Source organism: Quercus robur, chromosome 2 (genome assembly GCF_932294415.1).
Source record: "Quercus robur chromosome 2, dhQueRobu3.1, whole genome shotgun sequence".
Taxonomy (NCBI): domain Eukaryota; kingdom Viridiplantae; phylum Streptophyta; class Magnoliopsida; order Fagales; family Fagaceae; genus Quercus; species Quercus robur.
In genome coordinates, this window is record NC_065535.1 from 67,310,264 (window position 1) to 67,337,654 (window position 27,391).

Below are 27,391 nucleotides of genomic sequence, written 5' to 3' on the forward strand. Positions count from 1 at the left end.
TACCAACCTTGGCGAACCTCCATCGACGGAATGTGGTAAACTCTCCTGTGTGCAACAGCTGTGGATTGAACAGAGAAACCGTGCTGCATGCACTCTGGGAATGTGTCCAAAGTCAGTGTTGTTGGGCTCGTGGATTTAATAGTGTCAAACAAACTCAGATGCATTTGGACTCCTTCAGTGATCTGGTGTCCGCTGTAAAACAAAATGAAGAAGACATAGAGCTGTTCACAGTGATCGCATGGTTGGTCTGGTGCAGAAGAAACAAATGCCACTTCAAGGAGCAATGCTTACCACCTGAGAAGATAGTGGACACGGCAGAAGCTATTTTAAAAGATTTTCAGGAAAAACCCAAGAACATGCCGCTGAGATTACAACCACAGTCACAACATTGGACACCACCGGAACCTGGGGTGTACAAAGCAAACTTCGACGGGGCTTACTTTGTGGAGGAAGAAGCAGCAGGAATCGGCATTGTTGTGCGGAATGAACTGGGACAGGTGATGGCGTCCCTAGCAGAGAAGATCGTCATGCCTCAAACGATGGAGATTCTTGAGGCGTTGGCAGCTAGGAGGGCTATGATCTTCATGGAGGAATTGGGATTGTGTAGAGTTATTTTTTAGGGTGATTCAGAGAATGTTGTAAAGGCCCTAACAAGGGGCTGCCCAGACAGGTCCAGTATTGGGCACATTGTTAAAGACTGTATGTCATTTATGGGTTGGTTTCAATCTTGTTCTTTCTCTCACGTGAGGCGGCAGGGCAACGAAGTTGCTCATGCTTTAGCTAGGAGAGCAAGAAATTCTTCCCCTTTGTCCGTTTGGATGGAATCGGTTCCGCCAGACATTTCCTATTTGGTGTATGTTGATGTAACGACTTAAAGTTGATTATTTTCTTAATAAAAGTGGATTCATTCCTTTCTCAAAAAAAAAAAAGAAATATTTCGCTTCCTTTATTAAACCGAAATGACCTTATATTGACAACTTTGCTCCAACTCCAAGCATAAAATATTATCATAAATGTGGTTTTTTTTTTTTTTTTTTTTTTTTTTTGTAATGTTATAGGTGCCATCAAATCCTCTTCCTCGCAAGCAGACTGGAACATCAATGCGAACATACCCACTTGGGCTTATTTAGCTTTCAAGTATTAGACTGCCTCCCACAGACCTCGGGTTGCAAACACAGCAGCCCAGGTTCTTGCAAAATGGGCTTCTTCTGTCATCCTCTATGGGCCTATTGTCCTCCTATGTCCTATGTTTCTTTTAGCTCTTTTTTGTTTTCTGTTTTACTGTGAAACGGTGCGCTTCTTAGTTCCTTTTTAAAGTATTCCTCTTTCTTGAAAGGTCAGTGCAGAGTTCAGACTTCCGAGGCTCCCCTGAGAAGACACGTGTAAGTGACAAATCCCCCACAGACACAGAGTGACAATGGCATTTCCTCTGTCCCTCTCTCTCTCTGTTTACTCCGTCACTTTCACAATCAGTCACTCTCAGCAATGGAGGGCTTTGGTCCAAAGGATTCTCTCTCTGAATTCACTCTAGCTGAGGTACACTCATCATCCTCTTTGTGAATCCACTCATGGGTCCTTCATTTCTCAGCTTAAATTTAACTGCTTTACTTAGCTTCCTTTTGTTATCCGGTTCAGATGGTTGATTGCATGTACTTTTTCTCTAATGGGGTTTTTTCTAATTTGGCATTTGTGGGTTTTACTTGGTTCTCCAATTCAATTAAGTATTTTCTAAAATAAATTAATAGAAGACTTTTTTTTTGGGTGGGTGGCTGGCTAGCTAGTCGTTAAATTAGATATTACATAATATGATTATATGAAGATGGACTTTGATCGAGGCCTTCAGTGCTAGGCTGGGGAGGCTTTATCAAGCTTGGATAGGGGGCAATCTCCAATGAAGGAAGAATCATAGGGGATGTAGTTTGAAGTAGAGTTTTCTGCTTTGTGTACAGTATGCACTACCTTACCTTATGATTTTGCCGTCTAGATTCGAGTGGCTAATAATGTTGTACCATATCAAGGTTGAAGTTGTTATTTTGTCTATGAGGGTGTTTTAGCATATATTGTATTTGCAACTCCAAAGGAGAAAAAAGAAATTTGCATAAAAGAAACAGAGAAAGATTACCAATTAAGACTCAGTAGTTAGAATGTACCAAATTTTTGTTAGCGGGCTTGTATGGTACAAGTAAAACACAATATAAACTTTATTTCCACATCGGACATCAGTGGAAAAGTGCACCTCTAAAGAGGATTCGTACCTTTTTTAAGGATATGAGTTATTACGTGGTACATTCAGTGTTGGTAATACCATCAAGTGCACTTAAGAACACAAGCCTCTTGGAGTCTGGGCACAAAGCAAAGTGTAAGACTGCGACTGATTAAAGTAAAGTGCATGTTTTCAGATATTTTATATAATAATTTCTAATAAAAAGATACAGAGCATATTATAAGAAAAAAAAAAAGTTAATAGACTCAAAATAATAATGTCTTTTTCTTATTAGCTAAAATGGATGGTGCAATTGCACAGTTTGTAAGTTTAAATTTTATATAAGTTATTTCTATTTCTTAAATTTTTATATAGTAAAAGTGATAACAATTATTTATGGACGACAATATGATAGCAATCTACTCATAGAAAGTTTAAACAAGACATTTTGTATAATTCTCTTGTACCTTATAAAAATACATAATTGGGATAGCTATGGTCAAATGAAGTATATGGTTCTTTGAAATAAATCCAAAAGGCAAAGACCAAAAACCACAAGAATAGTAAGTTATCCTTGTTCATGTCTTTCGATATGTTGTTATAAACAAAAAGTTGTTTGTGTACAACACCTTAAAAACAATGTTTGATTAATAAATCAATTTCCATATCATTTCCTTCAAAATCAAGTAGTTACTTTTGATGATTCATTATATATTTTTTTAGCAAAAAATAAAAAGCGCACATAAGCCTGCTATTTACTTCTTCACAAAGTGCCAGAAAAGCGTGCATGAGGTCATTGAGGTGCACTTCATTAAATGAGCTTCACTTCGACTAAGTGAAGCCTTCGGACCTTGGGTTGAGCTTTAAGCTCACCTAAGCACTATTTTAACAACATTGGGTACATTTATTTGTATTGATTAGTCTGACAATCCTGTCAGAAGGGACATTAATTGTTTTATTATGCTTTACTTTCCACTTTCACTTGCATCAAAGTTTTGACGATTAGCTAATTATTCTAACAAAGTGGGAAGAGTTGATCTTTCTTCCAAAATTGATGATTTAGTAATGCCTGAACATTTTATGGTGGAAATTATTATATAATTTTGAATAATAAATGATTCTGTGTCAGAGCATTGTCTGAGATTTGCAGAAATGCTTTCTGGAAAATAAATGGCAGATTGTGAAATCTTATATTCTAGAATAATTATGACATGTTCATTTTACTCGTCAATATATGATTGAACTGTGTGACCTGCCTTCATATATTTATTATGTTGCTTCTGGTGGTGATGAGATGAGTTTTCCAACTGATACCTTTTAAAACAAAGAGGATCTGATGTGGGTATATTTTTGGTTGATCAAAGCTTGCTAAAGCCAAAGCATCACGATTGGCAGTGTGTGCAAAATTCTTTTACATTTGGGCTAATAAGAATGTTCCTTTGTTTTTGCAGCCTTAGATCAAATCTTGAGATTAGTTGAACCCCACTAATTGGAATAGATTATTTTCATTTAATTTGCAATTTACATTTCATATTACCAATTTACCATCATACTGCTCTCTTTTTTGTCTAGCTTCTATGATGATTATTACTTTTTTGTCTGTTCATAGATTAAAGACATGGAGAAGATATTTAAGGAGATAGGGGAACAATCACTTGGTCAGGCGTTTTTCCAGGATATTGCAACCAGCTTTAGGTGAACTTCCATTTCACTCATATCTTAACTATAGCATACTTCAATGAAATGGTTTCTTAAAGTGATAAGAAGATAATGTACTTCCTTATAATAGGGTGTAATTAATCCTCGTATTGTATCTTTTTCTTGGCTTGCTTTATCATTGCAGTTGCTCAGCTAGTTGTGCTGGAAAATCTGCCATAACATGGGAGCAGGTTTTTCATTCAAACACTACAAGTTCTTTGTATTTGAAACTTTTATAACTCTACCTTGTTCTCATTGTGTTATAGGTGCAAAGTTGGTTCCAAAATAGACATGAACAGTTGCAAGATAAAGTTACTCCCTCATCTGGTGCCCTGAAATTATTTGATGATCTTTCAGATGTACCTATTTCAAGCAAAGCCCCTGAAAGCTTTTTAAATCCTAAAGGTCTTTTTTTTTTTTTTTTTTTTTTCAGCATGGGTGCAAGCTGTTGACAAGATACTCATGATTAATATTCTGTTCAATACTTGTTCCATGGGTTTTTAATTCAATGCTTCAAATAGTGATTGCATATAGATAAATAATTTTTAAAAGTTTTTTAATTTATCACAAATTTATATTTTGGTTTGTTTACAGCAATATCAATAAAAAAAAATCTCTCCCTGTTGAGTAATAATTAATACCGTGGTCAAAATACATTGTTGGTCCAAGGTCTCTAAACTTTTGCTCATGATAGATCTTAGTCCCTAAAGTTTAAAGTGATCACTTTTAGTCCCTAACAAACTTAAAGTGATCAATTTTAGTCTCTAACAAATTTTAAGTGATTACTTTAATCTCTAAGGAGAGATGATTTGTCAATTTTTAGTTTGGCCATGTCATCTAAGGGACTAAGTGATCATTTTAAACTTAAGGGACTAAATTGGTCTTGGGCTAAACTTTAGGGACCAACAATATTAGTTAAGACATTCTTTATGCTGACATATCATCAAATTCACTACGAAGAGAAGAAGGCAAGAAAATCACAGCACAAAATATTTCAATCTAATGAATCTCCTAATGTGGATTCATCTGCTTAAAGCTCAACAAAATCCTTGATAGTATGATGGTCCAGGCTTGGCATATAAAGGTAGGTGTGGTTAGGGTTTTTTAATAGTGCCCATTCCTTAATCAATAGATTGTAAATTAAGAAATTTGCACTAATGCATGGTTGCACACAGTTGCCTGTTGCTTCAACAACCTAGAGTGGGCACCTTATCAGCATGTTGGCTTCAACTTAAGAACTATTGCTCAGCTTATGAAATGGTGCTCAGAAGTTTACTGTGGACTCTGTTCTAAGCTTTAGCTTTCTTTTCTTTTTTTGAGCTTTATTAGCTTACTTGCTTATGTTCAGTTTTTAAAGCCTTACTTTTTCTAGGTATAAGGGTACTTTTACCCACTTTCAGAAAATTAGTAAATGAGCCAAATTAAATGCACTTTAGATATTTTAAGTACAAATCTTGTAGCCCGCTGACTATGTTGGTTCTGCGGTTGCATAAGTAATGTTGCATTTTTGCAAATTGATTTAATTAGTTCAATTTCCAATATATTTTATTTGTATCATACTCATATTAATTAACTATGTGAGTACTATATCTTTTTTTCTTTTTGTCTTAATAAAAAACTATTTTCATTGTTTTAGGTATGCTTCTTACTTCTCTCTGTCTTGTCTAGCATTTCATATTTATTATATCTGCTACTGTTAATCACTCAATGACCATCTGAGATGGGTTATTTTTGGCAATACATAGGGCTACAGATTTTTGGCCACTTTAATTGTTGTATTAATGCCATACGTTATCCTCATTTCAGACCATGGAGGTATGCTATGCTTTAAAATGAATTCTCAACAAGCTATCTTATTTATAATGGTAAAATTGGAATATTACATGTAATTTAATGCAACTATAATTGCCATTGACCTCTATCTCAATTAGCACCTCATTTCCTTGCAAGTAATAGGTGGAAGGTGAGGTCGTAGGTTCAAGACTCACTATGTGCATGTGTAACTTACCAATAAATAAATAAATTATAACGCAATTATGATTTTCTAGAGAAGCTTATGATAACAAGGTCAATGCAGGTAAAAAGATTTCAGATCTTTCAGGGTTGACATATGAAGCTAAATCAAAGAAAGATAATGCATGGTGAGAACATATCTTTTAATCGAGACATGCAATATACGCTTAATAGGTATTGGAAATATGTACTATGCGTTATACATAGCACATAAATTCTACAGCATCTATATGTCAACATAAATAGGATTTGTTATTATTATTATATTCCTTGTATTATACAAGAACTAATTTAGCACATAAATGAATGACATTAACTAATTGCTTTAGTGTGCCTTATGCTTTGGAATAGGCTTCACTTTGGAGCACTTATTTGTTCCTTTAAATTTGTGTATCTTATTCATTTATCAGAATACAGCCCAAATTAGTAATATTTAAATATGTTGAAAAAGTTTACCAGCTTGGTTTAAAATTTTCAATTTCCTTGATTTCTTTTCCCAATAATTTGCACAACTTGAAATAATTAAATTTAGGCAGGTTGGTCATTGTATTTCTGTGGGGATTTTGTCAACTAAAAATTGAGGGCATTGAAGACCCTTGCTATTTATAAGACATGATAAACTGGATAATGTGCTAGGAAGAATTTTCAGGTAATACCAAGATATATCAATTATAGATCAGGCCTTGGTGTGATGGCAATTGCCTTTCACCTAAAGCACCATGTCACTGGTTTGAGGATGGAAATCAGCTTCTCCAGGGAAAAATATTAGGGGTGAGGTTGCCTACAAATGACCTCTAACAGACCTTGTAGAAGTGGGAGCTTTGTAGTCTACATAAGACCAACCCAAAATATAGCAATTACATATAAAGGAAGCCATTAGTTACATTTCTTATGTACTTTTGTGGTCTGTGAGTAGTTATACTTGTTTTTTAATGCCTATAATCACTCTTATGGAGTCATACTAAAACAGTGACCCCTGCTGTTCCAACTTTGCCTCTTAAAGACATCCTGAAAGTGCACATAACTATGTATCGTAGGTATGTAAAGATGGACTGATAACCAGAATAGACTATTGCATTAATTACATTATAAATCTACATTCCTTTTTACAATCTGTTGCGGTCTCAATAAAGTAAGTTCTATTTTTTTTTTTATTAAATATGTGTTTAAAAGTTTAAATAGTTCAAACTTCATGCCAATACTATTTTTTTATCTTTTGACATTAATGATTTTGGGTTGATGTGTACAGATATATTTGTAAAGGTCAAATATAGAACTTGATGCTGGAAAACTGGGTTTGCACATTGCTATTAATTCAGAACTTGGAAAAATAAAAATACAAAATATATTAGAAAAGTAAAAAGAAACTGTGAAAGTAAGATTACATTAAGAAAGAAATGGTTTTTGTAAAACATTACTTTTGTGGACAAGTGAAGGTTTGTTAGGATTTAGAAAATCTTGTAAAGGGACGAAACTTTTGCTTATATCAATATTATTCATTTCAATGACTGGTATGATTCTATCCAAGTTATAATATACCTTCTTTTATTTTCAATGCAGGCTTTCTTATAATAATGTTATTACCTTTCTAAATTATTACCAGCGTCACCCTGTACTTCCCTTAACCCCAAACTTTGAAGCATTAATTAATTCTTCCTACTTCATCACTTATCTTACTTTGTTTATGATATTGTGTGGCCTACTGGCCTTAATAGGCCAAAAGATCTAAAGGTAGTTCTTGTCTATGCTGGTAGTGTTTTTTTAAGATCGCTTGTTGAATTCTAATTAATTCAGAATAGAGCACAAATTGTTTCTTTGATACAACAAAAGGTTTAAAAGCTTGATGAAAGTATAAGGATTCTTGTAGTAGTGGTTCTCAGAATACCAGTTTCCGTGATGTTATAATGCAATCTCAAGATAATTTAAACTCACAAGTATCTTTACCACCAGTGTGAAAATCAATTTCAAGATATATGACCTCGGTTGTGAATATTGTAATCTCCTTTTGAATTTATTTGTGAACCATAGCTAATATTTTAATGGCTTTCCAGGTATGATGTTGCTTCGTTCCTCAATTACAAGTTTCTTAGTACCGGCGAACTTGTAAGATTCATTATCAGATTTATATACTTTTGGGACAATAACAATTTTTTTAACATAAGACCCTTTTGGTTATTAATATCTTTGGAAAGAAAAAAATAAAATTACAACTCTTCCATGTCTACATGCTAAATGAAACTGGCTGCTTTGTAATGTTTGTCGCATAAATGTGCGTTATGAACAGCAGCTGCTTGGATTATTTCAAGCAAGAGCTAGTTTTGACTTTTGAGCCCTTACAGGTATTTAACGTGATTTAAATTTAGGATAATATGAGTGAGGCTAATTTAGAGTTGAATTTATTCAATTTGGTTTAAGCATTGGTTCTTGTTATTTATTTATTTTTTTTGGCATAACTAGCTTCTCTCTTCATGAGGGAAGGGAAAGAATTGCGTATATAACTGTATAGCTTACTAGCTGATATCAATAATCTGCCACTTTCAGTGGTAAAGAACGATGAGTTACCTGTGGGAATTAGGAATCCAATTGTCAGGGTCACTAATATTTGGTACATTTCCTATAAAAAAAAATAGAACCGTGTTGGTTCAAATCATAAAATCATTAGGTTTTTTTTTTCCTGATTAATTACTGTTCTCATACATTCAATTTATCTGGATAAGGAAAACTATTAGCAAAAGAAACAATCAAGTTAGCAAAAAATAACAAAAAAACGAGCTTTATTTTGCAATGCATTTATGGTATACATACTCAATGCAACAAGGTGCACTTATCATACCCTCACAAAATCAGTATCTATGTCAGCCCCTTGCATCCAATTATATGGTAAATGTGATACTGTCCAGTGTCGTCCAAATAAAAATCATAATGCATAATATTGGCTAATATATGTAAAGGTGCTATTATATATCACAGGCAGTTCGTGTACGATTTGCTGGCTTTGGTAATGAGGAGGATGAATGGGTGAATGTAAAAAGGGGAGTGCGTGAGCAGTCTATTCCTTTAGAACACTCTGAGTGTCATAAGGTGATGGTTGGAGATCTTGTGCTGTGCTTCCAGGTAATGTTTTCCTTGGTTCTTTTAAAATAAAAAATAAAAAATTGGATATGATCCATAAGCTGTGTTACAATCATGGGTCCTCATGTCCAAACAAACATGATGCCTTTGAGATAATGACCTCTTAGATATTAAAAAGTCTAGAACATTAAACTGTCATATTATCTTTCTTTCTTTTTTTCTTTTTTAGAAGAAAACTGACATATTATCAGTCTTACTTAATTCGGGAAGAAAATAATGGAGTGGCCTTGTTAGATATTCGAAAACTTTCCTCAACATTATAGGTGTCTCTTTCTTTTTACCTCAACAGTCAACGGTGATGCCAGACAATATCTACTTTTGCTAATTGATCCTGACAATATCAAATGGAGGATAAAGGGGAAAATTGAACATAGTGGAAAATGATGAACCAAAGATCAGCACTTAGGGGTTTGCATGGAGTCAGCACCAAGCAACTTAATTCAGCACCCAAGATGCTAGGAATTAGCACCCAGCAATTGAAAATTTTCCAATTCAAAAGTCCACCTTACTGTCTTACATGTTAACTGGAGCCTTTTTAAAATAGGCTTCAGAGAGCACATCAATAAGAAAAGTAATTCAAACATAAAACATAATCCCACAAAATCATCAATCAAGACAAAATTACATCAATAACTTTTCAAAATTTGAAATTCAAATTAGCACTAATTTGGTGCATCTTGGTGTCTGCACCTGGCTTATTAACAGGAAAGGGAAGATCATGCAGTTTACCATGATGCCTATGTTGTGGGAATCCAAAAGAGGCAACATGACATCAGGGGCTGCAGGTGCATCTTCACTGTCCGCTATGATCATGATAATACTGAGGTAATAAAGGACAAATTACTTTGTTTAAATTTCTCTCCTCTCTCTCTCTCATTTGTGCATTCATGTGTGCGTGCGCGAAACTTCCAAATTTCTTTCTTTTTGTATCTGATCATTGCTCTTAAAAAACTTTGGTTGTGTGAAAACTATATTCATTATTGCTGCCTGATTTCATTTGCTGCATAACAGGAAAAAGTTGATCTTGGGAGGATATGTTGCAGGCCAAAACATTATTCACAGTCTGCTCTGGATATTGAAGTAGGGCCTACACAACATTATTCACAGCCCACTTTTGACATCCAAGAAGGAGTCAGATTTCCTTTTTAGCTTACATTCACCCTCAGAAGTGATCTTTCTTTTCTTTTCTTTTTTGTGGCTAAATGGAAGTAATCTTTTTCACTTCTTGCGAAGTGTGACTTTGGGATATGTTTGTACATAAGGTAAAACTTGGGATATGTTTGTATTTAAGGTAAAACTTGTGGTACTCTGAAAATCTTGGAATGTTGTGTCTATGGATGTGATCCTAGAGAATTTTTTACTGTTTTTGTTTGAAAAAAAAAATATTGATTTTTATTTTTGTTTCGGAAAGGAACAGGCCACATATATGAACTAGATGACCACTTTAGCTTCTTTTTCTTTCTTTTTATCTTTTTTTGGTTTTTGGGACACTGAATTGTTCAATTTTAGGGGGCCAAAAATGAAAATTTTGAACCAAATCTTTCATATAATTTATATTGGCATATTTTAGTAAGAAAAAATCAAAAGGCCAGGGGGCCATGGCCCCCTTGGTCTGTATGTAGTTCTGTCACTGTCTGTGGCAGTGGTCGGTACATGGTAGGGATTTTACCAAAATTTATGATCACTAAGAGTTTTCAATAATTAACCCAAAAAAAAAAAAAAAAAAAAACTAATTGACCTTATATATATATTAAAATATTTCATTTTCATGGCCAAACCGAAATTACCTCCATTACATTATTATCAACTTTGGTAATAGGTTTGTATTTATTTATTTGACAAAAAAAAAAGAAAAAAGGACAAGTTACATTTTAAACCATATACTTTAGAGTGGTTTTAAAATTACACCCCACAATGTTGTTGATTTCAAATAGAATTTTGGGCTTTTAAAATCGTACCAAATTAAACCTCCCAATCAAACTATAAAAAAATCAAACCCTAAAATGCCCAAATCTCAGTGTGAAATTAGCATAATTATAAGGTTTAATTTGTAATGGTCTTAAAATATAGAATTTAATCTACAACCTTTGCAACTATATGGTTTTATTTGAAAACATTTCTATAATAAAGGGTTTGACATTTAGTTTACCCCAAAAATAAAATAAAAAAATAACAAAGGGGAGTTTCAATAACACTAATACTATGTCACTAGGTAAACATCACTTGAAAAAGGTTACTAAATATCATATGTATAATTGTTATGGTTTTTTTTTTTTTTTTTTTTTCAAATTATATCTAGTGTAATTTTTATCAATGTTGCATCACCTAATAACTTTTTAATGGATGTTGTGGGAGAGTGGAGTAAGTCTTCCGGCGGATTGCAATCTGATGAGAGTATTCCTAAAAGCCCCATTCATGGAACAAGCACGGCCCATGGCACAATTGTACCGTACAAGCTAAGACTACTTGGGCTAGCAAGGAGTTGCTGGACTTAATAGAAGCTGAAACCCTTTCATGAACAGTTTATTCATATGGATTAGGGTGTTAAGCAGTAGTTAAAGATTGACAGCTCAGCTCCACGTGTAAGCATTAGATAGGTAGCTGTTTTAACAACTTTTCCTGCCAATATAGGGAGGTTGTTGATTCAGTTTTTCCTTTAGCTTTTAGATCATGTATGTATAGTAGTAGCAGTTATCTATTAACTCAGGGCACCATTTTCATATTTTGTCCAAGAAGCTTTTGGACTCACCCCTTTTGATTTTCACTCCAGCCTCAACGAGTCTTGTAGCGGAAATGTTTTGACCAGTTCAATTAGGGGCTCGTTGTGTGTAGGATCCATGGTCATGTTGGACAAACGGTCCATTACCATCCAAGGTACTTGGCTTTCTAGCCAATCAAATCATGGAGTAGAAACAAGAACATGCAAGCCCTGGTGAAAATCAGGTCATTCTTCTCTCTAAAGCTCCTTATAAGCTATCTTGCGAAATAGTTCAATAATGAAGCAGCCATCAATCACTAAAATTCTTACAAACTCATCTGGACTGTAACCAATTGGCCCAGCATAGCACTCATTCTTTCTCCACATCCATGACGGATTTGGTTAAATTTCTCAACATATCATCTGGACAGGGTGATCGAGAAATAAGGCCTTGCAAATACTTACATTTAATTTTTTTTCCACCTCTTTGAACTCTGGACGGCCATGGTGGAAAGGCCTAATAGAAAATGCTTCAGGGACATGGTCCTTTTCATTAATCCTGCCCAGTATGGTTGGGGTTTTAAAGATTCAATTATTTGAGATGAATAGATCTTGGTACATTCTAGCTTTTATGGAAAATCTGCCATAACATGGGAGCAGGTTTTTCATTCAAACACTACGATTTTCTTTGTATTTGAAACTTTTATAACTCTATCTTGTTCTCATTGTGGTATAGGTGCAAAGTTGATTCCATAATAGACAAGAACAGTTGCAAGATAAAGTCATTCCCTCATCTGGTGCCCTGAAATTATTTGATGATCTTTCAGATGCACCTATTTCAAGCAAAGCCCCTCAAAGCTCTTTAAATCCTAAGTCTTTTATATGATTTCAGCATGGGTGCAAACTGCTGACAAGATAGTCATGATTAATATTCTGTTCAAAACTTATTCCATGGGTTTTAAATTCGCTGCTTCATATTGTGATTGCATACAGATAAATTATTTATTAAAAAAAATTAAAAAAATAGTTTAATTTCTCACAAATTTATATTTTGGTTTGTTTACTGCAATATCAACAAAAAATGCCAAAAGCCTTGTAACTAAATTGACACTTTCCCGTATACAAAGTGCTTGGGAGTCTAGGAGGGAAAGAATTCGAGATACGGGGTTAGCAGCATGTTGTAATTATTTATAAAAATAAAAAATAAAAAAAAAAACAAAACAAAAAATATCTCTCCCTTTTCAGTAAAAATTAATACTTTGTCGTCAAAATACGTTGTTGGTCCAAAATTCCTAAATTTTTGCTCCTGAGAGTTCTTAGTCCCTAAATTTTAAAGTGATCAATTTAAATCCCTAACAAACTTTAAGTGTTTGCTTTAGTCATAAGGAGTGATGATGTGTCAATTTTTAGTTTGGCCATGTCATCTATGGGACTAAATGATCATTTAAAACTTTAGGGATTAAATTGGTCATGGACTAAACTTTAGGGACCAGCGGTATTATTAAGCCATTATTTATGTTGACATATCACCAAATTCATTACTAAGAGAAGAAGAAAAGAAAATCACAATACAAAATATTTCAACCTAGAGAATCTCCTAATGTGGATTCATTTGCTTAAAGCTCTTCAAAATCCTTGATAGTATGATGGCCCATGCTTGGCATATAAAGGTTGGTCTGGTTAGGGTTCAGTTTTTCAAAATAGTGCCCATTCCTTAATCAATAGATTGTGAATTAAGAAATTCGTGCTGATGCATGGTTGCACACAATTACCCGTTGGATCAACAACCTAAAGTGGGTACCTTATCAGCATGTTGGCCTCAACGTAAGAACTATTGCTCGGCTTATGAAAAGGTGCTCAGAAGTACTTCTATGGCCCCAGGACCATTTTATGGCCCCGCTTAAAAAACGCAACTTCAAGGTTTTTTTAAGCCGCATTTTAAAAATGCGGCCACAGTTAAGGGAAAAAAAAAAAAAAAAAAAAAAGAGTTTGCCAAAAAATTAAATGCAGAGGTCCTTAGGCTGCGTTTTTAGCTCAAAAAAATGCAGCCTCAGGACCATTCTATGGCCCTGCTTAAAAAACGCGACTTTAAAGTTTTTTTAAGCCCTGTTTTTATAAAACGTGGCTTCAGTCTATCTTGGGCCGCGTTTTTTATAGCCACGGCTTAAAAAACACGGCCCAAGGCCCCCGTGTTTTATAGTGAGTTTACTGTTGGCTCTGTTCTAAGATTTTGCTTCTTTTTTTTTTTTTTTTTTTAAGTTAAATTAGCTTACTTGTGTACAGTTTTTTGAAGTATTACTTTTTCTAGGCATAAGGGTACTTTTACCCACTTTAAACAAATAATCAAATTAGTAAATGAGCCAAATTAGCGGTGTTTAGTTCTATTATGTCAAACTTTACCCTTTTTCTGGATAGCGTTTAGCATGAATTGGATTGCAATTGAAAAAGAGGAAAAGTAAAATTGATAAGAGTTTAAATAGCAAACAGGAATAGGCAAATTAAATAAAATATCCCGCGAATATACGCTACCATACAATAATACAGGAAAGTTCACTTTTCCATACTCTTATTTCTTAAAGATGGCGAACCAAGTTTGTACGAAGGTGAGGATAAGTAGGATGACAGCTGCCGCTGTTGACAGAATAGCCCATGGAGTGTTGAAATAATTGCGCACGAGCACAGCACGCCATCTAGGCCACCTGCGATTGCAATATTCATTCACTTCCTTGCAAAGGCTATGGTAATAAAAGTTATTGACACAAGTATTGTAGTACAGCTTGTTGAAGAACGGGATCGCATCTTCTGGATTCAACCAATTCTTAATGATCTTATTCTCGCTGAATATGTCCACGTCCTTGGCAGTGTTAAGGAGGTTGTCTAGGAGCATAGCATAGGAAGTGAACCTAGGTTCACAATTTGGGTAGCATTGTTCAAAGCTGATGATATTCCGAAATAAGGTTTCTGTTGTCTCTTCAATGCGTAATGAAGGGATTTTCAGGACGCCATTATCAAATTTTATGTCCAAGATACTTCCAGACTCACCCTCTTCGATTTTCACTCCAGCCTCTACGAGGCTCGTAGCAGAAGGCAGGAGAGTCCAATCTGAACCTAATTGGTCTTCCTCCCCCGCAAATGATGAAACCGACATTTTTCTACACAAGTCAACGATATGCTTCGTGTCTTGAATAAGAAGGTAATCAAAAAGCCGCCCTTTAAAGAAATTGTTGTGAAGAAATAATTTGCCCAGTTCAATAAGGGATATATTGTCTCTAGGATGACTATGATCCACGGTCATGTCGAACAAACGCTCCAGTACCATCCAAGGTACTTGGTTTTCCAGCAATATCAAGTCATGGAATAGAAACTGCATCATACAAGCCATGGCAAAAACCGGGTCATCTACTTCTATAAGCTCCGCATCAGCCATCTTGCGTAATAGTTCAATAATGAAGCAGCCATCAATCACCAAAATTTTTACAAATTCATCTGAGCTGTAACCAATTGACCCAGCATAACACTCACGGGCCTCCCTCTCCACATGCTTGACTGAATTGATTAAATCCCTCAATATTGTTTCCTTAGAGCGTGATCGAGAAATAAGACCTTGCAAATACTTACTTTTAATTTTTTCCGTGTCTTCGAACTCTGGACGGCCATGATGGAAAGGCCCAATAGAAAATGCATCAGGCACATAAGCCTTTTTATTAAGCTCTCGGAGTATGGTTGGGGTTTTGAAGATGCAACAATTAGGTGACATGAATCGATCTTGGGACATCCGAGCTTCTATGGAATGTACCACCAAACCTTCTATATCAATTGCAGCACTATCTGCTTCGTTCTCAGCCATATTTTAGATGCTGCTTCCTTTCCTTTTTTGCCTCCTTAAATTGCTTCTTCTGGAATGACCCAAAAAAAAAAAAAGGTAAAAACTGTAATTTTAGGCCCAATTCTTTTCAAATGGAATAGAAAACAAAACTTCAAAAGTATGAAGCTATTAGGTACCCCATTATGATAAATGATACTTTTTCTTCTTACATGGTAGATTCCAATATCCCATCATTAATTTTATCAATGAATCAATTATTACGTAATAAAGAGGAAGTCCTGAATAATTACTTGAAATTGTCCACAAAAAAAAAAAAAAAAAAAAAAAAAAAAAAAAGGTGTTTGACACTGACACAGAATGTTTTCTAAACTCATGGAAGCCAGCTCGCATAGGATCTGTCTTGCCCTTAAATATGAACTAGTGGATGTCCAGCACAATGCGCATGTTCTGTTCGTTATTAGTTATTTCATAATACTCATATGTGTTATAATGTTTGAAAAATTAATTTTGATTATCTATTATTTGTCACTAAACTAATGTAGAAAAAATTGTAATACAATATACATATATAAGTAACCATAATTAATTAGACCCTAAAAATGCCACTCCACACAAATTGATTTTTTTTATCAAGTGTACATGTATATTTGGTTCTTACATCTGATGTTTTTAATATAAAAATTATTATTTCTTTTTTTTAAGAGTATTTTTTTTTAAATTAAAACCAATGCCAATTTCATACACTTCTTTGATATCTCTCACTCTCTCTCTCTCTCTCTCTTTCTCTCCTACTTTTTCTCTTAGCCCTTCAATATTTTGTGAAACTGGAATATACAAAATAACAAGTGTTATAATATGAAAAACTAACATTTAATGGAGAAAAACTTTCATTTGATAAATTAAAGAAATTAAAAGTAGAATAATTCAAGAAGTTGGAAAAGGGTATGAAATCAAATCTCTTAATTTTCTGCATTTATGACTTAAACTAGTCATTGATAAAAAGATGAGGTGAGGTAAAAGGCTAAATGAAATATTATTCATCCAAAGGGCTACTTGGCATAAATTATTCAAAAATAGAGAAATTACATTCTGCTTATTAACACCCTTGCTTTCGAAAGTGAAAATTGCTTAGAAATTATTAAAAAATAATGGCAGTAGTACTTCAAATGCAAGACAAAACTGGTTAGAATTAAATTATATACCGGATAAGAGTGCAACTGTTGTAAGCTTCACTAGTCTTATGAGTTACGACTGCCTTTAGTATCCTACAAATTAACAAGAGAAGTTCATGTAGACCTATCACGAAATCTGAAGTTAAATTATGAGAAGATATTTCAGATAAGCTCCAAATAATTATTACAACCAGTGGCAGAGCACATTAAAAAGCTCTAATTTTTGCTCCATCCTTATTGAAAAACCTTTTTCACTTACTTTGGACTTTTGGAGTTAACAGTCCGAGTACAAAAATATATAAACCCATACTCAATTTTACAATTTTACAATATGCTTTGAGTTAACTTGTAATTATTATTTTTAACAGGTCATCAACTTGTAATTTGATTTCAGGATTTGAACATCTGACTAACACAAATACATACTAGAAAAAATATATATATTCGTTGCTTCAATTACCAGGTGACACTTAGGGGTTGATCGGTTAGGAAGAAAAGTGGGGTGATTTGTGGGGAGAAGAAAAAATAAGGGGGAAAAGTATGTTTGGTTGTGGAGAGAGTGTGGGAGTGAGAATAGTGAGGCCTTGGAGTTTTTTGTGTTTTTTTTTTTTGTTTTTACCGGGCACAAAAAAATTATAGGTGAAATTACCAGCCACACAGTCGCAGACATTAGGGTGCAGCAGATCTGCATCTAGGCAGATAGTTAACACATTCGGCCACAGGTGAGTGAGTCTACTCTTGTGTCTCTCTCCGGTTGATCTGGTTTGCTGTTTTTTTCTTCCCTTCTTTACTTCTTCGACGCACTGTCCGACAATCATTTAAAGAATTGAAGTCCAATGTTCACACTCCACAACAAGATATTTTTCACAAATTTGAGATTACAATTTACTCTTATTTCCTACACGTCTTTACAGTTGTGGCAAGAATACGAGTGAAATAATTTGTTGTCCTAGATGTTTTATTTTTTTCAAGTAATACTTTTTTTTTCTAAATAAAAAATAGTGATAACAGTAAATTAGTAATAGATAATATCAAGTGTACGTTGAAATCTTGATGATGGGACTATCATAGTAAACTATCACTCGAAGCCTCAAATTAGTTAGTAATACGAGAACTTTTACCATCAAACCACATCCTACAATGGTTTTTAAGCAATACTCTCTTCATCTTGTTATCGTCCTACGATTAATGTATATTTTAATTAAAAAATATATGACTTTCGTTAACAATGCTTAAAAGTAATGGATAAGATGTATTTAATATTTTATAGATAATTAAAAATAAAGTCAACCTATATATATATATATATATATATATATATATATTATATCTTAAAAAGAAAAAAATAATCGCAATAAATATGTGCAGGTAAATCAATGATTCACAATCACTGCCCATTTTCTTTTAACTTGTGCCCTTTAGAGCATTATCATCATATATTCTATAAATATGTCATTTTAACACACTAAAAAGACTATTTTATTATTTTAACACACAATTTTATAATTTACCACACATCACATCTTCTATTTTTCAATTCTATATATTAAAATAATATATTCAAATATTAAAATAACATTAAAAAACTAACAATCTAAAAAAATACAAAATGTGTGGCAGTGAATGTGTGGTAGGGAATGTGTAGATGAAGAGATATGAATAAAAAATAATAAAAAACAAATGTCATTTTCATCCATACCATGCCAAAGATGAGATTATACTATAACATGTCTCAAAATTTTTTGGCATTTAACATACCTCATAATGGTCTATTTTTTATGTTTGGTGTATCCAATGTCAAATATTTGGCATTGGGCATACTTGATGGGCTATTTGCCAACAATTTGGGAACATCGATATCTTATTTCATATTGTCGTCACAATGAATGATGAATGCCAGCTTGATTTGAAAAACATGTTGTATTATAAAAAGGATTGTTAGAGCATCTCCAGCAGCTTCTCCAAATTTTTGTACTGTTTGGAGAATGAACAGTGACATTTAACTTTTATCTACCCACTTTTTCAAATACACTTTCCAACAGATTTTCTATTCCATTCTCTATTTCATTTAAATATTATTTCTTCATTCTTTCTTTATTTTTTTTTATCATCATTTATTCTTTCTATATTCATTCCCAATAATTATATTTTTCAATGAAAAGTGTTATATTCACAACATTTTTCGTAATACTTTCATAAGAATCACATCAAAATCTTATGTGAAAAATTGTTACTAGTTCTAATTTAAACCCACTGCTGAAATTATATTTTTACTTACTAATATTAGCTAATAACAATATATTACTTAAAATTTATTGTGAAATTATTGTGAAAATATTGTGGTAGAATTTCTAAATTATCATTTCTTTCTTTCTATTCTATCATCCATACGTTTCTATTTTTTTTTTTCTCTTGATTTTTCTCCACCACACACTATACCCATATATCCCATCCCCTCCCTTTTTGTTTTTTCTACTTTCCACTTTCCACTTTCCAGAACCTCCCTCTGTCTTTCTTTCTTTCTCCAGTTCTCTTTCTCAACTTTTTTTTTTTTTCATCTTCTTTCTCCCGTTTCTCTTTCTCAATTTTTTTTTTTTCATTGTAATAAGAATCAGAGAAATAGGTAGAGAGAGAAAGAACAGATGGGTTAGATGGCTCCGCTCGGCCGCCGCCGCTCGTCGTCCACTGCCGCTTCCGCTCGTCTTCCTCCCAACGCAGCCCAGATGGTAGATAGCTTGTGTCTTTTCTTTTTTTTTCTTTTTTTTTTTTAGCTTTTATTGTTATGGTTTGATTAATTTTAAGATTATGTTTTTGAGTTGTATTTTGATTATGCTTGAGTTTTTAGAGATGTTTCAGAGAAAGAATTGTTGTGAATTTTTTTTTTTTTCCATATTTGCTTGTTCTGATTCAATTTTATTTTAAGAATTGGATTTTTTTTTGTGTTTTGTGTTTGGATTATGTGAGAAACGGAGAGAATGAGAGAAAAAAAAATCCGGAGGAGAGAGAAAGAATTGATATAATAGTAACTGAGATAATATTTTAAGCAGGAAAATTGGTTTGGAGTTGCTACAGTGTTCTCTAAATTAAGAGAATCACTGTAGCAACTTCAAAAATAAATTTGGAGAATTTGGATGTTTGGAGAATCGGCTGGAGCATGAACAGTGCTGTTTGGTGGTCTAAATTTGGCTTTACATTAGCTGTTGGAGATGCTCTTAGGTAGCTAAGAGTGATAGGAGAGGCGCTTTAGTTCTAGATTGATTAGGTCAACTATTGTCTTTTGCTGAGTAAATATGGTCTTTTGTTGAGTCAATACGGTGAGGTTGGGTGAGAAAGAAAAACCCTTAATATTACGACTTAATTTAAATTAAGATTATTAATAACTTATTACTAAAGATTTGTTGTAAAAGTATTATAGATATAATATTTATTATTTAATATTATCACCTAAAGAGAAATATTATGTCCACAATATTTTCATAATACTTTTATAAAAAATCTTAAATAGCAAATTATTACTGGTTGTTATTAGCAGATAAAAAAATAATTTTAATGATGGATTCAAAATTAGAATCAATAATAATTTATTACCTAAAATTTGTTGCAAAAATGTTATGTATGTCGCTCTTCTCTTGCTTAAAAGTCTCGAACTAAGAAAAAATGGAGGCTGCCAATTATTGAGGGCCATTTGTGAGAATCCAGGTAGAAAAAAGGAAAGCCCAATAACAAAGGCAGCAAAGAATTGGCAAGCAGACAGCAAAACAATTAAGCCCAAGCGGCAGGAATAATAGATCACAAGCCCAAGAAATAAACAAATGGGCCTTGAAGAGGCAAGTGGGCTTAAAGAAGCCCGGAAAGAGAGAAATAGCATCCCATAAGCAGTATATGATGAAGAAAAGTGAGAAAGGGCTGCCGCAAGCCCAAAGTAATGCAAACTAAGAAAGTAAGGGGCTTATGGCAGGCCCATGAACCCCAAGGATAATAATAAGGTTATTGAGCTGGAGAAACCCAATGAAGTTAGTAAAAACCCATGGGAATACAGAATTAGCAAAAGAGCCAAGGAAGCCCAAAGAAAGCAAATGGGCCAAGGACGCCCAAGAGAAAAACAAAAGGGACACAGGAACCCATAAGTAAGAAAAAAAAACCAGTGATCATACCAAGCCACTAGGAGAAAGAATAAACGGCTGGCCTAAAGAAGCCCAGCAGGATTAAATTATTACAACAGGAATAATAGAACAAATATGGCAGGAAATGAGGTGGGCCAAAGAAATATAAGGCCCATCATCAAATAAAGCCCAGCCCTAAGAGGAGCGGGAAATCAAAAAGCAACCCACATAAAAGGTCAAAGAAAATAGACGGCAGGCAATGCAGGCAAGCCTCCAGACCACGGCAGACGAACGGGCAGCAAGCAGATTTTGGAAACATATGGAAAGAAGGCACGCGCAAGGCCTAGGCACCACTAGCCTGTACCCAGCCAATACAGAGCATGGTGAGGTCGGGGGTCAGAGATTCAGAGGGCATGATTTGGTGGTGGGGAGAGGGAAAAAATCTATTTTGAAGGTTCCAGCTCAGGCTCTTTCGAGGAAGTGTCCTGCTAAAATGACTTACTACCCAAAAGAGATAAGTTGAGTTGGAACTAATAGATGCATGCCATGAGGGATAGAAAGAGAGAAAGAACCTAGACCGTAGCAGGAAAGGGTGCCACGGTGGACAAGCAAACAAAATACTCTTCCCTGTCTGATGATGGGAGGGTGGCACACAGACAGAATAGTGATGGTCAGCCAGTACACCCAGATCAGACAAAGGGAGTTAAGGGCTAAAACAGTAAAATTTGGTCACGGCAGGCACTATAAAAAGAGGGTCTTGCCATGAGCAGAAGGGAAGAGGAACGACGGGAACTTTGACTAAGAAATAGGAACTTAAAAAGAGAAACTGAGAAATAGAAAAGAAACGAGTGGGAAAGAAAGAAAGAAAACAACCAGAAAGAAAGACAAAGTGAGAATTAGAACGGCAGGTATGCACCAGTAGATTGATTCCCTTTCTCCCTCATGAAATCATGCTCTCTGTGAAAACCTCAAGGAGCCTTTGTGCAAAAAAACCACACAAGTCTGTTTCCCTCAGGGCAGTTAATCTCCACGGTAGGACTTTTTCCTGAGAGATTAATTGTGTTGAGAAGAAACGTTCTTTCCTCTCTGGCTTTGCTCTTGCGAACCGGACTTTAGTTGATTTTCCTAACATTCTGACTAACCCATACATATTAATACTTGTTAATTTCTGTTTTGTTCTTTCCCTTCCGTAAAAATGGTTAATATTGCTGCTGTAATTGTGTTCAAGGGCTGTTTGGTCATTTCCCATTGAGTGGCCAGATATTTTTGTTTATTTTATTATTATTATGTCTGTCTGCCACAACTTGCCTGAAACAGTTCTGCCTGCTGTAAGCACATTCCTAGCAGACTTGGCCTAGTTTGCGCACAAGCCGGACCAACTTGAGTTGTAGCTGGACCGGTCCCAACTCCCTTATTTAGAAAACTTGGGCTTAGTGCCGCAAGAAGCAGCCCAACACCACTAACACAGCCCACCACCTTACACCAATTAAGTTTAAAAGACAAAAAAACAAAAAATCTCAAAACCTATATGAAAAGGGCTAAGAGCTCTTTTTGGTTTAGTCCATTGGTGAGTTTTGCCAAAACTCACCTCTTTTGGCCTCTTTTTTTCATTTTTATTTATTTAAATATCTATATGTATTGACATTGATTTGGGCTCACTTAATATAAATATATAAATATATATATGTGTGTGGGCCTGTATGTGTTTTGGTTTAGAAATAGTTATCAACCCAACAAATTGTCACCAAATTTTCATAATTATTAAGTTAGTTTCTTATAGGTCAAAATAAAATAACATAATAAAATATTTATTGTGAAAATGTTGTGACATTTTGTTGTTGTCACAATATTTTCACAACTAATGAGGTGTCAATTCCTTGTACATCAAAATAAAATAATAAAATATTATACCAAAATCCACCACAACTAAAAATAAATGTGCTTCTTTTTGTTTATTTGTTTTTTTATGCACCACTTTAAGTGTGTGTGTGTGCGCGCGTGTGCACGCGTGTGTGTAGTGTTACCAAAAAAAAAAAAAAAAACTTGGGGAAAATACCATTTCTCCCTTTTATACGTGGGTAGTTCACAATCTCCCCCTAAACTCTCTGGTGCACCCAAAATGAATTCAAAATCAAGGACATGGGGACAACAAACTTTTCTTTGTCTTCAAAGAGGTTTGTGATCTTGAGAGAGTCCTAAAACATGAACCTTGGACGTACAACAAACACTTAGTTATCTTTGAATGTGTGGAGACAAAAATCCTTATATCTGCCCTATCCTTCCAATTTTCATCCTTCTGGGTACAAATCCATGACCTTCCAATGCACTGCTTCACTCCCGAAACTCGTGACTCTATTGGGAGCACTCTGGGGACCTTACTACATATGACAGAATCTGAAGGTGAAGGTAGCACAGGTACTTACGAGTAAGGGTTCAGATTGATATTACAAAACCACTTGCCAAGGTTCAAAAAATATGGTCTGACTGCAAAGTTATTGGTTGGGCTGCACTAAAGTATGAACGCATGCCAAACTTCTGCTACTAGTGTGCGAAAGTCTTACATGATGATTGAGATTGTGAACTCTGGCTGAGAAGTAAGGGATCATTAAAAATAGATGAACAACAATAAGGTGAATGGCACTGAGCAGAAGTAGACCAGATTTAAAGGAAATCTTCAATTGTGGTCCCTGGCCATAAACCATTTACGATAGGAGCACAGAATCAGTTTAAGCCAATAGAGCCACATCGGACGCAAGGGGAAACACCAAGAACGGAGAGGGAAGAATCCACGTCCAAAGCACATGATCGGGAAGCAACAGCGCCAGGGATGCCGAACTCCAGCACAACTAAGCAACAAATGGATAACATTGAAGCAGCTGGCCAGAAAATCTCGAAAATTGAGGAGACGTTGCATACGTTACATGCTATTAATTGCAACATAGGTTACGCCACTAAAGACTCCACGGTTACGAATCCAATTACTAGAGCAATCATTGAGCAAAAAGAAACCAAAGACATCCAATACCTCCAACCGTCATTTGTGGAGCCCACTAAAAAGCCCACAGCAACAACCCAAATCCCTCCCTTCACCACATTAACACCTAGACCCATTAAACATGTTAACCCATAGAACAACTCACCCATGCCTATCACCAAAACCACTAAAGCCCACAAAACCACATGGACTATACTGACCCGAAACATGAAAAACACAACCCATGATGAAACCATGCCAGATTATGAACCACGTAGAATCGCCATTTATCACGAAGACTACCAACCTACCAAAAAACAAACCATAACCCAGAATGCGGCACAATCCTACACCAATGAGGCGATGGCTGATGACCAGCCATGCCGATCACCATGAACTGCATCAGCTAGAACTGTCGTGGTTTAGGGAAATCACGTGCAGTCTTGGAGCTCACCAAGATGGTGAGAAAATATTCCCCAAATATGGTTTTTCTCATGGAAACAAGATCAAAAGAAAGATATCTCAAGAATATTTGTTGTAAACTCGACATGGAAAACTTATTCATTGTCCCCAGACTCAACACAGGGGGAGGGCTTGCTCTTTATTGGAAGAAAGGTTTGAATTTACAGGTTCTTAACTCCTCACCAACTTACATAGATGTAGTAGTCAACCTAGGAGTGGATGACGCCTAGCGTTTTACGGGTTTCTACAAAGACTTAATAACGGCCAACCGAGAACACTCATGGGCACTACTAAAGCACTTATGTCTTTGTATGGATCTTCCTTGGTGCTGTGTAGGGGACTTCAATGAAATAATGAAAGCAAAAGAAAAAATGAGAGGTGCTGATAGACAAGAAAGACAAATGGTAGAATTTAGAGCAGCCTTGGATTTTTGTGGTTTTAGGGACTTGAGGTTTGTAGGTTCCCCCTTTACATGGTGCAACAACCAATTTGACAGAGTGGTTACATGGATCAGACTTGATAAAGGCGTGGCCACCCCCTCATGGTCACAAATGTTCCCATTGATCCGAGTTCATCATATATCGGGATCCTTGTCCGACCATTGCCCATTATGGATTTGTTCTAATGATGAGAATATGCGTTTCTATAAGAATGGGCGCCCTTTCCATTTTGAGGCTATGTGGATGAAAGATGAACGTTGCGAAGGAGTCATTAAGAATGCTTGGGAGGGGCAACACTCAAACAACCCGATGACAACACTGGTCCATAAGAGTAATAACTATCAAACAAAGCTAAAAACCTGGAGTAGGCTCTCTTTTGGCCACATTCGGAGATTGTTAAGCCAAAAAAGGAAGCTTTTAATCCAAGCAGAAGCTTTATCCATGGCTGGGCAAAACCATGGAAAAGTTCAGATCTTAAGAGGTGAGGTATATGATCTTATTCTCAAAGAAGATTATATGTGGCGGTAGAGATCAAGGGTAAGCTGGCTAAAAGATAAGGATTTAAACACTAACTATTTTCATAGTAAAGCTACTCAACGCAACAGAAGGAACTTCATATCCAAATTGAAATCAGAGGATGGGTCAAAAGCAATGGATGAAAAACGAATTGGGGCAACAATGATGGACTACTTTAAAAATCTTTTCACTTCAGTGGTGCCATCTAATTTTGAGTCCATTCTTCAAGGTGTTAAGTGCTTTGGAATGAAATAAAAACAAATCTTTGGGATTAACACTTCCTTGGGTTGGGCCGAAAGCAGTTTTTCATATAATACTTAAGTCTTAATCATAGGAAAATGCTCTACAATACCAGTATCTCCTTTCAATTTTTTGTCCCCTCACTCTAGAGGAGTTTCCTTTTCTTATATAGTCAATCGAATTGCATCATAGCCCTCCACTTGTACAGCCATGGGCATTCCTTTGAATGCTTGTTCCATTAGAGCTTTGCTGAAAGTGATAGAATGTGTCGTAAGCTGTGAGGTTACTATTCAGGGGTCATTCCTTCATTAATGCGGCTAGCAGAGTTGGTGCAGTACATTGAATGTGAAGGTAATGGCTGCTTTATCTGGATATTTCTCTTCTTCTTTACTTACACATTTCTACCGTCTTCCTCGATATCTTGTCTTTTTGGTGCAAGTGGCCTGCTCGATGCTTCCCAGGGTAGGCTTGCTCATAGGGCTCCTCAGGGAGTCGGCGTCTTCATCCTTCCTCCTTGGATTCTCATCCATGCGTTTGGTCAGGACTGAGGTGTGGGTGGGCCCTTCCAAATCCTCTGACTGTGCCTACAGGCTTTATTCTATACTCAGATCTTACCCTCCCCCCCCCCCCCCCCCCCCCTCCCACACACACACATATATAATATCCTTGCCCAATGAGTCTCGCATTTGTCAAGGAGACTGGGAGAGGCCGCTTTATTTTATTTTTCTTATTTTTTAGTGAAATTTAGAAATTTTATTGAATTAGCTTCAACTTTCAAAAATATTATTTGTTCAAAAAAAAACTTCAAAAATATTGTTACATCAATTGCTGCTAAAGCAGAGTGTATACCACATAATACAATATTAGAAAGTACGGACACTTTATTTAGAGTGTTGTATACATGTCATATCTGTGTCGTACCAATGTCATATCAATGTCGTGCTAGCCTTTTTATATTATAATTTTTTAGAAATTGCTCATGTCACCATGTCATGCCCATACCAGTACACGTAGATGTGTTTGTGAACGTACTTAGACTATATATATTGTTAGATATCATAAATAAATTTTTCATTGTAAAATTGATTGTTTCTATATCATTTGAAACTGGGAGCATCCTAATTCCATAACCCAATGTTTGTTTTTTAGTTAATGTGTTTTTGGAAGAATTTTCATTTTGATAATTATCTTCCTTGCCTTTGGAAGCACAAATTTTATTATTATTATTATTATAGCATGGAGAGAAGATTTGAACTCTAGAAATTGTCATTGTAAGTACTAAGAAAGTAAAAAGTGTCAATTGAGCTATAAAGCTCTTTGCGTAAAATACTTCAAATTAATGCAAGCAAACCAAGGCAAAAATACTTAAGCACTAAATTACATACCAGAGAAGAACGAAACTACTCGCAGGCATCACCACTCTTATGACTTCCTTTTGTATCCTGCAAGAGAAGTTCATGTAGACCCATCACAAAAACTAAAGTTAAATTATGAGAAGATATTGCAGAACACATGAGTTCTGCATAAGAAACCTATTGTTTAGTTTGAAAAATAATAATAATAAAAAAGGGAAACTCTTACTGAACATGGCAATTCTTCCTTGAGCAATTTCTTTAGAAGAAGTTCACTGCCCTACCCGTAACAAATGCCACTATTTATAGGGTGCTAAAAGAATCAGAAACAACCAGCACCAAGCAATTGCCTTAACTCTTAAACTCTTACGTGACAAACAAATGCCTTTACTTTATACATTGTAACTTGTACATAGCTCTAGAGTGTGTATTTCATTAGAAGTTCAGAACACTACCTTTTCTATTTGATAAGCGCATTTCGAATGATTCTTTTTAAAGTGCCACCTAAATCTACAAAGCAAAGAATAAAGGCTCGTGGGGATTAATTAGCGGTTTTGATATT

At 35.0% G+C, this 27,391-nt stretch overlaps 2 protein-coding genes and 1 long non-coding RNA gene across 4 annotated transcripts; 1 reads left to right on the plus strand and 2 right to left on the minus strand.

Annotated features, from left to right (window-relative positions):
• The first annotated feature begins 1,062 nt into the window (after positions 1–1,062).
• On the plus strand, positions 1,063–10,361 carry LOC126714640 (protein SAWADEE HOMEODOMAIN HOMOLOG 1-like). 2 transcript variants are annotated; one of them, XM_050414872.1, is made up of 9 exons: positions 1,063–1,536; positions 3,813–3,898; positions 4,047–4,092; positions 4,168–4,306; positions 5,979–6,042; positions 7,966–8,017; positions 8,885–9,028; positions 9,752–9,871; positions 10,058–10,361. In XM_050414872.1, the coding sequence occupies exons 1-9, from the start codon at positions 1,486–1,488 to the stop codon at positions 10,193–10,195; spliced, it is 840 nt and encodes a 279-aa protein (XP_050270829.1). In that variant the 5' UTR covers positions 1,063–1,485; the 3' UTR covers positions 10,196–10,361. The 2 variants fall into 2 exon arrangements, with proteins under 2 accessions (XP_050270829.1, XP_050270830.1); XM_050414873.1 differs by lacking the exon at positions 9,752–9,871.
• A 3,865-nt stretch (positions 10,362–14,226) lies between these two features.
• On the minus strand, positions 14,227–16,823 carry LOC126714638 (UPF0481 protein At3g47200-like). The gene is made up of 2 exons (XM_050414871.1): positions 16,773–16,823; positions 14,227–15,640 (listed from the first exon to the last, which is right to left on the minus strand). The coding sequence occupies exon 2, from the start codon at positions 15,589–15,591 to the stop codon at positions 14,311–14,313; it is 1,281 nt and encodes a 426-aa protein (XP_050270828.1). The 5' UTR covers positions 15,592–15,640; positions 16,773–16,823; the 3' UTR covers positions 14,227–14,310.
• Positions 16,824–17,365: 542 nt separating this feature from the next.
• LOC126714642 (uncharacterized) lies at positions 17,366–27,091 on the minus strand. The gene is made up of 3 exons (XR_007651647.1): positions 27,059–27,091; positions 26,863–26,919; positions 17,366–17,545 (listed from the first exon to the last, which is right to left on the minus strand). It is a non-coding gene; the product is annotated as an uncharacterized LOC126714642 (long non-coding RNA).
• Positions 27,092–27,391: the final 300 nt, after the last annotated feature.

What these genes read in the sequence shown, in the direction of transcription:
- LOC126714640 (XM_050414872.1), top strand. Translation starts at nt 1,486, where the DNA reads ATGGAGGGCTTTGGTCCAAAGGATTCTCTCTCTGAATTCACTCTAGCT. An exon ending in CTGAATTCACTCTAGCTGAG is followed by an intron (nt 1,537 to 3,812) that starts GTACACTCATCA and finishes GTCTGTTCATAG; the next exon opens with ATTAAAGACATGGAGAAGAT. An exon ending in ATGATCATGATAATACTGAG is followed by an intron (nt 9,872 to 10,057) that starts GTAATAAAGGAC and finishes GCTGCATAACAG; the next exon opens with GAAAAAGTTGATCTTGGGAG.
- LOC126714638 (XM_050414871.1), bottom strand. Translation starts at nt 15,591, where the DNA reads ATGGCTGAGAACGAAGCAGATAGTGCTGCAATTGATATAGAAGGTTTG.